This window comes from Sminthopsis crassicaudata, chromosome 6 (assembly GCF_048593235.1).
Source record: "Sminthopsis crassicaudata isolate SCR6 chromosome 6, ASM4859323v1, whole genome shotgun sequence".
NCBI lineage: Eukaryota > Metazoa > Chordata > Mammalia > Dasyuromorphia > Dasyuridae > Sminthopsis > Sminthopsis crassicaudata.
In genome coordinates, this window is record NC_133622.1 from 178,930,629 (window position 1) to 178,945,174 (window position 14,546).

Sequence of the window (14,546 nt, forward strand, 5' to 3'; positions counted from 1 at the left end):
ATAGCATGAGCCCCCGAGGGGCGGGGGAGGCTTCCAGAAGCACAGTATTCCAGCTGGAGAGGGGGGTGAGTAAACAAGGGACACTGATGAGGGTCTCGTGTGGCCAGGCTTACTTTTGCCTTCAGCACAAGCGTTTTGGTGTTCAGACTTGATCCGACTGGGAATAAAGGTGGTGTTTAGGATGCTCCTAGATTTCATGCTAGAATGGAACTCGGGCCATCTAATGCCGAGATTCTTAACCCAGACTCCGTGAATTGTGTTTTCATTGAATAAGTTTTCTTTATAATTCTCTGGATTCTATTGTGCCATGGTTCTGAGAAGGGGTCCATGTCATAGACTTCATTAATCTTGAAGGGGAAGCATCGCACAAGGGTTGCGGGACTTGTAAAGGGTTGTTCAGCAGCTGCATAGAGTGGTATAGAGATTTTATCGGATGGAGAGTGTCGGGTTCGAGAAGCTGCCATTAGGCCAGAGCACATGGAAGGAATAAAAGCTATAAAAAAAATTGGAGCCCCCTTGTGATTGGGGTGGGTAAAAAGGAGAATTTGGTTTTGATTCTGGAGGTAACAGAGGCCCCTGATGATGTGGCCGGGTATGCTCTAGATTAATCACGCTGCTGGTGGGGGGGTGAGGATAGACCGTGGGGGGGAAGAGAGGAGTGGGCCCTGTGGAGGCTAGAGGTCAGCAGGCTGCAGCTCAGGCTGACGGGCACTTGTGGGAGCCGAGGACGAGGCTGCGTCTCTCTGCTGGGGTGATGGGGTCCGGGAGGGAGTTGCTGATGGGCACAAATGTGTGTGTGGCATTGGGGGTGGTCAAGGGGGATGCATGGCTAATACTGACACAGAGCTTAACGGAAGGGTATGGAGACGGCGACCCCCATTTTGGTTTGCTTGTCTCTCCACAGACGGACGACCTTCTCGCTACCGGTGAGAAAACGAAGGAGCCCAAGACGCCCCTTCAGGAGACAAGGTACAAGCATAAAAGCAAGCTTCTACAGACAGACCTCAGCCTTCCACAACTCTTAGTGTCTGAGTGAGAGCCCCTTCTGTAGTACGAACCAGTTCTGTAGTCCTGGTTATTCGGCCTCTGCCCAAGCGGCCGCTTGTGATCTTTGTTTAATTTAATTTTTAAAAGAAGTTTCGCTTTTTCCCATTGTGATTTTTAAATGGAACTAAAATCTGTAGCTTGGACTCATCAGCCCCCTTCTGCCAAACCCAAACCCTTCTCCATATCCTGGCTCCACCAACACTAGAGGCCAGAGGCGTCGCGGTCCTTTAGGCGCTCTGTATCATGGCCCTGGGAGCCAGAGTCACCGTGTTCTTCCGGGTGATCTCAAGGCAAAAGCTCCCCAGTTTCCTCAGATGATGATTATGCGATGTGTTTGCCGCATCATTCTTGCATTGCAGGATAATTCTGCAAACCTACCCCTTCTCAGGAGACGTCAAGGGCACTCTCTCCTTGCCCCGCCTCCCAACGTTCAGTCTGCGTGCGTGGAGATGAGGGGGTCTGTGTGCCTCGCTCGAGTGCGTGATATCTGTGTGGGCTGCATGGGCATTGTGTGCAGGATCTGCGTCTCCATGTGGATATGTAACACATGTGCGCCTGCAGAGGGAGCTGTGTGTGTGTGTGTGTGCACATGCGCATGGGGAGGGTGGGACTGTGGCCGTGCACCCGTGGTGTATGCGTGTGTGTATATACTATGAGAAGAGAAGCGTGTGTGTGGAGCATGACACTCACTTGCCTCTCAAGGTCTCGATTTGCTCGTCCTAGGGAGAAGACCACAGATGGGGGAGGCCCTCCAGACCCCATCCCCCCTCCCTGTCTGAGCCAGACAAGGCCGTGGTCCCCCAGTGGGCCTGTGCTGGGCTTTCTAGGGCCTAGCTGCCTGTTCCTGCTGCAGGGCCCCCCCAAGGACAGCCCTCCAACTGCCGGAGGCGTGGCAGGGAAGCAGGAGAGCCCCGTGGACATGGGCAGGAGAAGCCCGCCTGAGAGCCTAAGGAAGAGAAGCTGGTCTGAGGGGATGCTACCCGGAGTTCCAGGCCTCTCCCCCCAGACCGCCAAAGCCTCTCTTGCTTCCCTGGCGGATGCCCTTCAGGCCGCGACCCTTTTAGCAGCTGCCAACTTCCCTAGGGAAGCCAGCCTCCGTTCTGCTGCCCAGGCAGAAGACTCAGGCTTCGACTCCCCAGACCACGAGATGCTCCTGGATGGTGCTAAGAGTCCCCAGCCCCCAAGCACCATCCCCCCAGACCAGGTGGCTGTTGCCTCACAGTCCGGCTGCTCTGACCCCTCTGAGCCACTGGCCAGTCCGCCCCCGGCTCCTCACCAGCCTGCGCCCCCAGACCAGCCGGCCCCAGCGTCCCCAGGGGTGTGCCCCTTCTCGCAGCGGCAGCGGCCTGAGAACATGCCTGGGGGTTGCTGCAATGGCTCCCCCCAGACCACCCCCCAGGGGTCCCAGGCTTGGGCTCACTCTTACCACCACTTCTATCCTTACCATTCATGGTGTGTCTACCACTACTGCAGCGGCAATGGCAGTTCCGTCACCCAGACCTACCAAGGGATAACGTCCTGTGAGGAACAGCCCCTCCCAGTGGCCGTGGCTTTGACCCCCATCTATCACGTCCCTGCCAACCTGCTCCGCTGCCCAGGCCCCGAGGACCCCCGGAGCAGCAGCGGCGGACAGGCACTGGTGCCTGTGCAGGGACTCTGCTTCTGCACCTCTCACGGACCTCCCTTCACCGCTCCGCCTTGCGCAGCCAGCCAGGCTCTGCTGCGTGTTCCCTGCCCCTGCCCTCCTCGTCCAGGCTCGTTCCCAGGCGTGACCTGCATATGTGGTGAGTACTATGAGCCCCTTTGGGGCCGAGGGTGAGCAGGGTGTGGGAGCTTCTCGGGCTCGGCGAGCCGGCCCCGTCAGTGAGTGGAGCTCAGACTGCAGAGGTGCCACGGGGCTGCTCCTGGCACCAGGGGCTTTAAAGGGCGTAGGAGTGTCCGGCCTCCTCAGCTTTCAGATGTCTTGTTGGGCCCAAAGCTCTCTGGTTTGTCGGTTTCCCCTTTTGTGCATTTTTTAAAATGCTTCAATGATTTTTTTTTTAACACCAAGACGTGGATCTCTTTCCCTTTCCCCAGCACCCACCTTCTACCATTAAAAGAAAACAATTTCTGCTGTTGACACAGCAGAAGCACAGCCAAGATCAAACTCTCCCAAGCCATGTCTGCAAGGCCCCAGGGCTCTCTTCCTCTCCTCTTACTCTGTATTCCTCTTTTTATCTTTGTCTCCATTTCTCTCTCTGTCCCTATGCCTCTTTCAGTTGCTGACTGTCTCTTTGCTTTGTTATCTCATTTGCTCTCTCCTGTTTTGTTGTCTCATTTTACTCTGTCTTTTCTTCCTTTATTTTTTATTTATTTTGTTCTCATTTTGCTGTATGTCTCTTCTTTCTTTGTTTTTTATTTCCTTTCCTCTTTCTCTGTCTTTATCCCTCTCTGAATCTGTTTGTTTATGTCTCTCTCCCTCTCTGTTCTGTTGACTAATTTTGCTCTTTCTCTTTTTTTTTTCTCTTTTCTCTATTTCTCTTGCTGATAACCTAATCTAAGGAAGGTAGCCAATGCTCCTTTATCTCAGACTTTTGATTTGAGATTTACATGTGATTTACCCTCTACAACTCTGACCATAACCCTAGCATTACTATCATTAATTATAACTGTCATCATCGTTGTTGTTGTCATGCTGGTTTTTTCAGAGAAATTAATTGAGGCTCAGATGGTGTATAGTGCATGGTCACTCAACATGTACGTGTAAAAGATGAAATTTAAAACTAAGTTTCCTGACTCCCAAGTTCAACTCAAGAGTCTTTTCAATGGATCAAGCTATTTTAACTACTGTCTGGCTTTTGTCACTGCTATCAATGATTCGTTATTTAATGTTCTTATTTTCTCCAGTTTTTAAACATTTGTTTTTAAAACTTTTGAGTTCCATATTCTCCCCCTTTCTCCTCCCTTCCCCCACATTGAGAAGGCACATGTGAAATTATATAAAACAGTCAACGATTTTCAAACTACTAGAAAGCTGAGGATATTAAAACCCTAAATATGTAAAGAGAGGTGATCAAATTCCTAGCTGCTCTTGATAATTTTAAGACTGGATCATACCAGCCTTCAAAGAATTATAGAATTTATTACTGAGCTATTCTCAATTACTTTTGAGGAATCAAGGAAAATGAAAGTTGCCACAATACAAGACCAGAGCCAGTATTACCATCTCAACTGTCAAGAAAAAGGATGAAGATGGATTTTCTACTTGGTTGGGCCTTAGATCAATTCCTGGCGTCCTTCTATAATAGATCATTTTTTTTAAAATTATGAGCATTAGGAAGAGGCCGTACTTGATCCTTGCATTTCCTTGGTTAATAGAATTACTGTATTGATATATCATTGGCAGACTGCCATAAGCAGTGTATTACACGATTCCTAGTGCCCCATGTGGGAATTTTATAGCATCTTTGGTGTGAAATGAACCACTACATACAAGTAAACCTAGAGCTGAGTGAATAACCATGCCCAGAGTCATTCCTGTGTGGACTTCATGTCTAGCAAAGTGCTTCAGGAGTCTGCTGGTGATTGGGGAGTGCTCGAGCATTTTATCAGTGGACTTGGAGATATTAATCAACTCCATTTTTGATTTGATCAAAATCCAAAAGGTCTTAATGGTCCACAACAGCTGGCTTCGGTGAAGTGTCCCATCTTGGGTTCTGAAACTAATTGTTAGTGAAAAGCCCAGGAAGCAGCTTAGGAGACATGGATGGTGGGCCTGAGTCAGCAAGGTGACTCTGTGGGCAATCAGGTAAGTGAGAGTCTTGTGTGCTAGGATCACACCTGTGGCAGAGGTTCCTTTTCAATGATTCGAGCTAGAGAATATTTCAGAGGAAGATCCCAAACGGTCTCCACAGACCCTTCCAACTGTGGAATTCTGTGATTTTCCAGCAGGTTCCTGCTCCCTTTAGGGGGCACCCTGAATTATTTGGGGTAAGCTGGGGTAGGCGAGAGCATCTTCCCCTACATCCCAGCATGACTTAAAGGCCAGGGTCAAGTCTGGGTCACTGCCCATGTCAAACTTGCCTGGAGACCTCAGTTCTTTCTGGGAAAGGCTAATGGAGTGTGACATCTCTGTGTTCTCTTGGAGCCTAGCAAAGTCTCTGGTCCGTAGTAGATGCTTTATAACTGGCCAGCGACCTGATGAGGTCCGAGCTGGCTCATCCTTGCAACAAGGGCCGCTGGACCTGGAGGCAGAGGGCCCTCCTGGTCCTCTGTTTCTCATCTGCCCGGTGATGGGGCTGGGACGAGATAAATCTGCAGGGTCCCTTTCTGCTCTGCGCTTCGGATGACACTGATATTGAGCCCCAGGCCCAGGAAGGGAAACAGTTAGATGCACCCCCCCTTTATTCCAGCAGAACTGGAGACCTTAACTGACAGTTAACAGAATCTCAGGGCCTACTTGCCTGCTGGCCAGCTGCCTCTGGGAGCTGAATCAAAGGGGTGGGTGGATGGAATCTTACCAAGCTAACCCCCAGCTGGCAAACACCCTGGAGACCCAGAGTCAGGGTTCAAAAGTGGGGACTCTGGGCTTAGAAAAAGTTGAAGGAGCCCTGAGGAGATGATGGTTTCTGCACTGGGCACTGGGCAGATCACCTCTGAAGCTCAGGGTTCAGGCTGCAGGGACTCAGTTTGGGAATGACACCGTATATGTGAGAGAACCTCAAGGAGAGCGGTGAGATGATGCAGGGATTTGATCTTCTGTTGAAGGTGGTTTGGAAGAGATTTGTAAAAACTCAAGCATGTGAAGGGCCATGACACAGACAAGACACCCAAACAAGGATTTGCTGTCTGGCCCCAGAGCGGGCAAGATCGGGAACTGTGAGTGAAAGGAACCAAGAGCTACGTGAACATGTGAGATCAGGAAACAAGTTGGCTGATCATTAAAACTCATTACATGGATAGGACAATCCAATTTAATGAAAATGCCAGTATTCCCTAAGTTCAGATTCAGGGCAGCAATGGATTAAAACATCAAGTGACTCATTTTATAGATGTCAGCGGCAGGAGTTGAATGTCTTCTGAACAAAGATAAGGGGACCATTCTGGAGCCCAAAGGGCTCTCACTGTATATGCCCTTTGACCCAGCAGTGTTTCTACTGGGATTATACCCCAAAGAGATCATAGAGGAAGGAAAGGGACCCACATGTGAAAAATTTTGATGGGCATGACTCTTCAACAGTGAGATGATTCAGGCCAGTTCCAATTGACTTATGATGGAGAGAGCCACCTGCACTCCAGGAGAGGACTGTGGGTTCTGAATGTAGATCACAGCATAGTATTTTTATATTTTTTTGTTGTTTGCAGTTTGTTTTCTTTCTTTTTTTCCCTTTTTGACCTGATTTCTTGTGCAGCATGATAGTTGTGGAAATATGTACAGAAGAACTGTACATGTTTAAAATATATTGGATTGCTTGCTGTCTGGAGGGGGTGGAGGGAAAGCAGCGAGATAAAATTTGGAATGCAAGGTTTTGCAGTGCTGGTATTGAAAGCTATCTTTACATATATTTTGAAAATAAAAAGCTATTATTTAAAAATTTAAAAAATAGAACATTAAAAAAGGGGATATAGAAGAAGGCTTCACACTCTTGTTCCAACATACCGAGTGTGTGCTCTCCACCACCCCATGAATATGCCCCTTTCCACTCTTAACAGGTTACCTCCCTAGTGCAGACCCTTATCACTTCACACCTGCATTATTCTACTCTATTCTACATTTACCTTCTGATATGATTTTCTTAAAGCATAGGTCTTGTCTCGCACACATGCACACACAATTTACACCAATGGCTTTCCATTACTACGAGGCTTCCCCGGCTTTCCATTACTACTAGGCTTCCCCAGCTTTCTTCAAGTCTCAGCCCCAAACTTGTGTTTCTTCTTTAAAAAACAAAACAAAATAAAAAACATTCCAATGATGCTCCTTCCCAACCAAAATCTTATAACAAGGAAGCATATTTAAGTAGAACAAATTAATCTATTCACCATATTTGGCAATGTATTTCTCATTCCACATCTTAATCTGCCATCTCCCTGCCTAGTTGAGTTTCCCCCAGCTGTAAAATTGGAGGATAATAGCAGCAGCGTCTATCTCCCAGGGTGGCAATAGGGATCATATTTATAAAAAGTGCTTAGCACAGAATAGGAGCTTACTTAATAACTGCCTGGTGGTTACCCAGGAAAAGAGGCAGGAAGCAAGTTTTACTTCCAGATAGTGTTAATCAGAGCAGCTCTCTTACCTCTCTAAATTTAGCTACATATGAGACCTCTGGACTTTAAGTTGTACTTTCATTAATAGTAATGAATAATTGGCTATAACTGTAGGGAGAAAAAAAGTCATTGAAAAGAATCAGATTCCAATAGACTTAGGATGGAAAATGGCAACTCTTATCTAGAAAAAGAAAACTGGAGACTAAATGTGGATTGAAGCACACAATTTTCAGCTTTTTTGTTTTTTTCCATTCTCCTGGTTTTCCTTTTTTGTTCTAATTTTTCTCTCACAACATGACTAATATGGAAATATCTCTTTTTGTTAAAGCTTTTTAATTTTCAAAACCTATGCATGGATAATTTTTCAACATAAAACCTTGTTGTCCAATTTTCCCCTGCCTTCTCCCTACCCCCTTCCCTAAATGCCCAAGTAATCCAATATAATATGGAAATATCTTTAAAATGACTGCACATATATAAAATGTATGAGATTGCTTGCTGATTTGGGGAGGTGGAGGGAGAAAGAAAATTTTGAACTCAAAATTTTATAAAAATGAAAGTTGAAGATTATCTTCACATTTAATTGGAAATAGAAAATATTATTGAGAAAAAAAGAAAACAATCATGTCTGTGGCCTCATCAGAGAGAGGGGGTCACTTTTTCTCTGGAGTTGTACTGTGGTCCATGCAGTGAAACTGAAATAATCATTTCTGGTCTGTGGGGAAGGGATGACAGAACAAGAGGGCATTTGCCCTGGGTCACTCACATCTCATATTTTGTTTTCTTGTTTATTTTTCTTTTTTTCCCCTTTAGCTTCCTGGCAAAAAGGATCTTTTCAGAATGGACATTGAAAGCTCATGAGCTGTCTACAGGAACAGAGGAGACTTCATATGGGGTTTGGGGGTGGTGTGGTGGGATGTTTGCTGGTTTGTTTTGTTGTCTTTGATTCATTTGATTGAATGATTCAATGTGTTTTCCAATTTGTCAGTTTGGTTTTAAATTTAGAAAAACTGTAGAGCACCTTTAAGTCCAAGAATTTTACCCATTAAGCAGTAGAAAAATCCATTTTCTTGAAGGTTTTCCAAAGCCAAGTTCATTTTCATGTACCTTTTCCGACGAGCTTGATCAGGCCTCTCATTTGTGAGCTCATCTAGCTAAGAGACCAGGCGCAGGCCTTCACCTTTGTAAATGGTTCCTAGTCACATAAAAACATTCTTGCTTTCCTTTTGTTGAGCAAGAAAGGAGCCTGTATGATCTATCATTGTGATTTCAGTCTCCTCCACATTCTTGCTTTATTTCCTAGCAGTATCAAAAAGGGGGAGGGGGATTTCTGTTTTCAGAACAGATGCCAAAAAGGATCCAGTTGGCTTGTCCTGGATTTTAACTTTTTTTTTCCAATCAAAGTCACTAAAACTTAAGTTTCTTAGATGATTAGATCACCAAATAGTTATTTTTGTATTCACCACACCTAGCCTTGACTATTTTATTTGATTATAAGACTGTCTTGGACCTTTGTACTTGTGACATGTTTAAATTTTCTAGAGACCCTAATTTGTGTGTTTTCAGTATTTCCTGGAGCAGAAATTTATTTTTGTAACTTCGTAGGTTTGAAGCATTTCTAACTTGGCTCTCATTATACTAAAGATGAACCCTGTCTTTTTCATGATAAACTGACCCAATATGATGATTCTCAGTCATTGATTATGGACCTTTTGACACATTTATAGCAAACATTAGAGGAAAAAAGTGAGGGCAAGGGGAAGGCATTTCCATAACATCACTCCTCACTGAGACCTAATTTTATCCACTGGATACCATTTTATGCTTGAGGCATTTTTTTTATGATTTCCTCATAATGGAGCAAATAGGATCATCCCCTACTTCCAGAATTCATAAAGTATAACAGGAACATGTCTTTTATTTTTTCCCTTTGCCTCAGTCTTACCCTCTGCTTTCATAGCAGAATATCAGGAGCTATCCTTTTTTTTTTTTTTTTGCTTTCCCCTTTGCCTGAACCTGACCCCATACTTACATTTAATAAGAACCTGCCTGTCCTTTTCTTTCCCCCTTGCCTAAAAACAGATTCCATGCTTTTATACAGAGCAAGAGCCTTTTTTTTTCCCCTTTGCTTGAACCCTGACCATGTGTTCACATAGCAGGATAATAGGATCTTGTCTTTTTTGTCCCTTTGACTGAACCTGAGCCGTACTTTCTTTTTTTCTTTGTCTGAACGTGGCCTTGTGTTTTCAGAGATTCAAAATGCCTTTGCCCATTGTATTTTGGCATTTTTAGTGCCATAGGAGAAAAGTAGTCAAGAGTTATTGAGGAAGAGGATTCTGTTTAGAAATCCTGGTTCTTCTTCCCCAGCTTCTGTTCCCAGCAGATTCACATGTAAAGGGAACCCATGCATTCTAGCAGATATCACTGAAGGGAATAAGTACAAAACAGGAATAAAACATTAAAGCAGGGTCAGGCTCCTTGGTCAGTTTAATCAGTCATTAGTCACTTAGCAAAACCCAGATTATGGAGCCAGTCAGGGAAACAAGGACAAAATGATTTTATAAGCTGACTTCATAAGAGACAATAGAAAATACTTTTTCTCTAATGTTTTACAAAACTGACTTCATTTCCCAATGGCTGTTTTATTGAGATTTATCAGGCTCATGATTTACATGTAACATCTTTCTTGCCCAGAGAAAGGAGCCTGAGCTTGCCTTCCCATCTCTGTAAGTGGTTGATCTTAGTCACCTAAAAATGTTCTCGCTCCCATTTGATTGGATGATTAAAAACATGAAGGTCACAGGTCATTTGTGATTGAGAATCCATAGTCTCCCAATTTGAGGTTATATTCCCCCCCCAAAAAAAACGGGGTTTTTATCTTTCTGTTTTTATAACGTAAAGCCATGGATACTGGCACATAGTCTTGTTCTGTTCCTTGGGAGAAAGAACTCCTTTCAAGCTTCCCCATCCATCCATCCATCCATCCATCCATCCATCCGAGGCTCAGCCAAGAGTCTGTTTTCATATTGTCATCTCATTTGTCTTATTTTGGTCATTGCCTTTATTTCAGATGCACGGTGCGAGAGTAGAACTCCACTCTCACTTGAGAAATGAGTCCAAGTTAAATGTGTGATGTCTATTCTCTTCCCCACCTACTTCATGTTTCTTGTTCTTCAGAGTGAAAATAAAAATTAAGTTTTGCTGGAAATGTAACAAGAGAAAATGCCCATTGGGAAACAGTTTAGAATCCAGGGAGAGAAAAATAAACTGGAAAAAACTTGTGATTTCTTGTCTGTGCTTCTGTGTATGCTTTCCAGAGTCCTTGGAAGGCCAGTGGGAGGAGCGCCTTGCCTCACCGCTGACCCTCTTGCCTTCCTCCTCCATGTCCTTCAGCCCCCTTGCACTGCCTCCTCCAGCCTGTACCCAATGCCCCTTTCACCAGGGCAGTTGTCCCCTCCATGTCTCATTTCTTCCCTGGGGAGGACATGATTACAGGAGCCAGGACTGGGAGCAAGATCCTAGATTGAGATAAAAGGGACTTTCAGTCCATTGAACAGATTCCCTTCTTTTAGAGAAGGAAATGGCCCAGAAAGGTTTCTTGTCTCCCCCAAAGTTATACAGAGGGTGAGTTGGTGCTCGAATTTACAACTCATCTTTAAATCAAGACTTTATTTTTATTGATTAGATCTAAGTAAGCAATGAGGAAAAGAAATGCAGATGAAACATTTCCCAGCACAACCTTTGGTTATACAGCTAGGAAGGGTCTGAGAGATTTGAATTGAGGCCTTCTGAGCCTAGGTCCAGTCTCCAAGCATCACCCCCCTGCCCTGTTCCCGCCCCAGCCCCCAGCATCTTTCCATTTTTGGCAGCATCACCCCCCATTATAACTTCTGCCTTTCCTACAGGGCCTTTTGGGCAGATTCTCCTTCCCTCTCCTCCACCCTCCTTTCTCTTCCTGTTTTCACCCTTGAAGATCCCTCGATCACAAAGCTTTATGGGATGACTCCCAGGCCTCCATCTCTGGGCTTCCCATTCAGCCTCCCCACAAAGTCGGTCCTTTACCACCAGTCCCTCCCAAGTATGTGGGCTCATCCTCTCTACACCAACACCCCAATCCAAGTCTGCCCTCTAAGAGCCTTCATGCTAAAGAGAACACATGGAGGGAAACAAACGTGGAGGAGTCATAAGGGGAGAGTCTGCGGTGGACAAAGACCATCAAAGGACCTGGCAGAATTCAATGCTCCTCTGGGGAAGGATTTGGAGCTGGCTGGCATGGAGATTTAGTCCAAGGGGAGCCTAGGACAGCAGATTCAGGAGCTTCGGAAATGTGCTGTAGGACCAGACCAGCCACTTTAACCTCTCTACCTCAGTTTACTTAACTGACATATAAATAGTAACAGCACTTAGCTCCTAAAGCTGTTATAGGATCAAGTGAACACTTAGCATGGTGCCTGGCATGTACTTTAGAAATACTTATTTTTTGTGTGTGTGATCTTAAAATAGGAGCAATGATACCATCCATGTTGCTTATTTTCTCAAGAACTCGGGCTGGGAAGGAAGGAGAGAATTTGGAACTTAATTTTTTTTAATGAATGTTGACATTTTTTACATTTGGGAAACATATAACAAAATAAAAATGTAATTCGTCTGTTTTTCCTACAACCAACCAAAAAATACTTTATTTCCTTCCTTCCTTGATTCAAAGTGTTCAGTGCCTTCCAATTATTGGAAATAAAATAAACCCTTTAGCACAAAATAAAAATATAATTAGTCTGTTTTTCCCACAAACAAAAAAAAATACTTTATTTCCTTCCTTCCTTTCCTGATTCAGTGTTCAGTACCTCCCAATTATTGGAAATAAAATACTCTTTAGCATGCTGTTCAAAGCTCATCAGCTTTCCTTACCACTATACTCCTTGACACATAACACCTGCCAATCAGAGAAACAGGACTGTTAGTCCTCCCCCATGCGACTCATCTTGGGTGACCAATCTCTGTGCACTGGGGCAGCTTGTTTCCCTCTCCTGAAATGCAGTGGAACAGATCTTTATTAATGCCCGGACAAAGACAAAAATTACACAATCTTTTCCTGTCCTCAAGGAACTTATTAATGGAGAGATATATTACTCATAAATATAAGGTAATTTTCAGTTTGTGAGAGACATCCAAAGTGTCACTTGAACTGGGCTTTGAAGAAAGCTAGGGGCTCTCAGTGAGGTGATGGAGAATGTTTCAGGCCAGGGGACAGGGGCAGAAAATGAAATGGCTGTTGAAGGAACATTAGACACTTTGGCTGCAGAAGTGAGTGAGAGTAACAAAAAATCAGCAAGGTGAGTGGGAGCAAGATTGTGGAGGGTCCATATTCTAAACTGAGTAGTTTGGTGTTTCGAACTCGAGGCAATAAGCCATTGATGATTTGTGGGGTAGGGAATAGGGGGTTCAATGACAAGTAAATCTATGCCATCAGAAGATGATTTTGATCGCTATGGAAAGGTTGGAGAGGAAAAGATTGGAAGCAAGAGACCAGTGAAAAGGCATGAGAAGATGAGGACCTGAACTGGGTTATTGTGTGGGCAGAGAAGGAATGAATGTAAGATTGTGGAGATGGGACTGATGAGACTTGTTGAATATAGTTAGTGAAGTACAGTGCTCAATCAAGGATGACCATAATGAACCCGAGTGATTGGAAGGATAGTGAATCAGAGATTGCTCATCATAGCAATTTGAATGAAGATAGATTGCAAATTCTAGCATATTTAAAATGAAAAGGAGACTTAATGTCTTACGATTTCAACTGGTACATTTGATTTGATCTGGTTAAATAAGTGATGATACAGTACATCTGCATTCCCACACACCCATTTCCCTTTTTTTTTCCCTTCTCTTCCATCCCCTCCTTAAGCCTTGGGATGTCCCAGGATGCCAGGTGGCAGGAAGACTTACCGCCCTTTGGGGCAATCGACCCCTTCACCTGAGATTATTTCCCCTAGAGCTCAAATGAGATAGGAGCCAACAGCTTTGTTCCTTCCAGTGAGACAGAGGACTACTGGGCTCTGCCTTTCTGCCATTCCATCCTCCAACACAGCCATCTAATCTTAACTTAAGGCCCCCTCCCCAGACCTTGCCATTCCCCCCACAGCTGCACCTTAGGGCAGTGAAGACTTTTAACATGTCCAGAAATGGGACCTTCTCTTCTGTATGCCTATTTCAACGTCCAGAAGCAGGGACTTTTTCTCTTTTTCTTTGTATCCCCAGCGTTTAACACAGTGCTTTGTACATAAGTGCTTAATAAAGGCTTTCTTATTTATTCATTCATAAATGAAGGGAAAATGAGAGAACTCCCACACAAAACATTAAGTATTCCAAGTAAGATGAATTAAAAAGCACTGTGTATAGCTGTAGCTGCCTGATGGAGACAGTAGGCTGCCTCCAGGTAGGGGTGGTGGTATGACCACTGCAAGGAAGAGGGCTTTCCCTTTCTGTACAGGAAGCTTTGTCCTGACATGGAGAGTGGTGATTGGCGGGGAAGCAAATAGGTTGTCTTGGAAAAGTCTCCAGTTCCACTTGCCTCATCATTCTACTGAACATTGCTCTCTAAAAGTTACTGGTGACCTCTTAATTGCCAAATCAGTTGATCTTTTCATAGGCAACATCCTTCCTGGTCTCTCTGCTCCCTGCATCTTGCTGATAAATCTCTCAGTTTCTCAGTTTTCTTTGCTGGTTCACTGTTGGCATTGTATCTCTTGGCTATGGGTGTTCCCCAAGGCTCTGCTCCAGGCCTTCCCTTTACTCCCTTCCCCTCCCCTTCCTCCCTCTCTCTCCTCAGTTTAATAATCATTTTTGTGTTAAAATTGTATCTTGCTCATTGTACATGGAAACAGCAAGATTATAATTATACAGTGATCTAAACGTGGTTCTTTCCAACAATGAGATGATTCAGGCCAGTTCCACTGATCTTGTGATGAAGAGAGCCATCTACCCCCAGAGAGAGGATTGTGGGAACTGAGGGTGGATTACAACGTAGCATTTTCTTTCTCATTTTTCTTCCTTTTTGATCTGATTTTTCTTGTGCAGCAAGATAACTGTATAAATATGTAAGCCTATATTTGATTTACATATATTTTTTTTACCATGTTTAACATATATTGGATTATTTGCCCATCTCGAGGAGGGGATGAAAGGAAGAGGGGGAATTGAAACAAAAGGTTCTGCAAGGTTCAATGTTGAAAAATTATCCTTGCATATGTTTTGAA

At 44.5% G+C, this 14,546-nt stretch overlaps 1 protein-coding gene across 1 annotated transcript in view; it reads left to right on the forward strand.

Annotated features, from left to right (window-relative positions):
- Positions 1-10,577, forward strand: part of TEX15 (testis expressed 15, meiosis and synapsis associated) — a 44,048-nt gene extending 33,471 nt beyond the window's left edge. The window contains 3 exon segments of the mRNA XM_074275574.1: positions 905-969; positions 1,771-2,831; positions 8,107-10,577. Of these exon segments, the coding sequence (XP_074131675.1) occupies positions 905-969; positions 1,771-2,831; positions 8,107-8,144 (1,164 nt within the window). The 3' untranslated portion in view covers positions 8,145-10,577.
- The last annotated feature ends 3,969 nt before the right edge of the window (positions 10,578-14,546 follow it).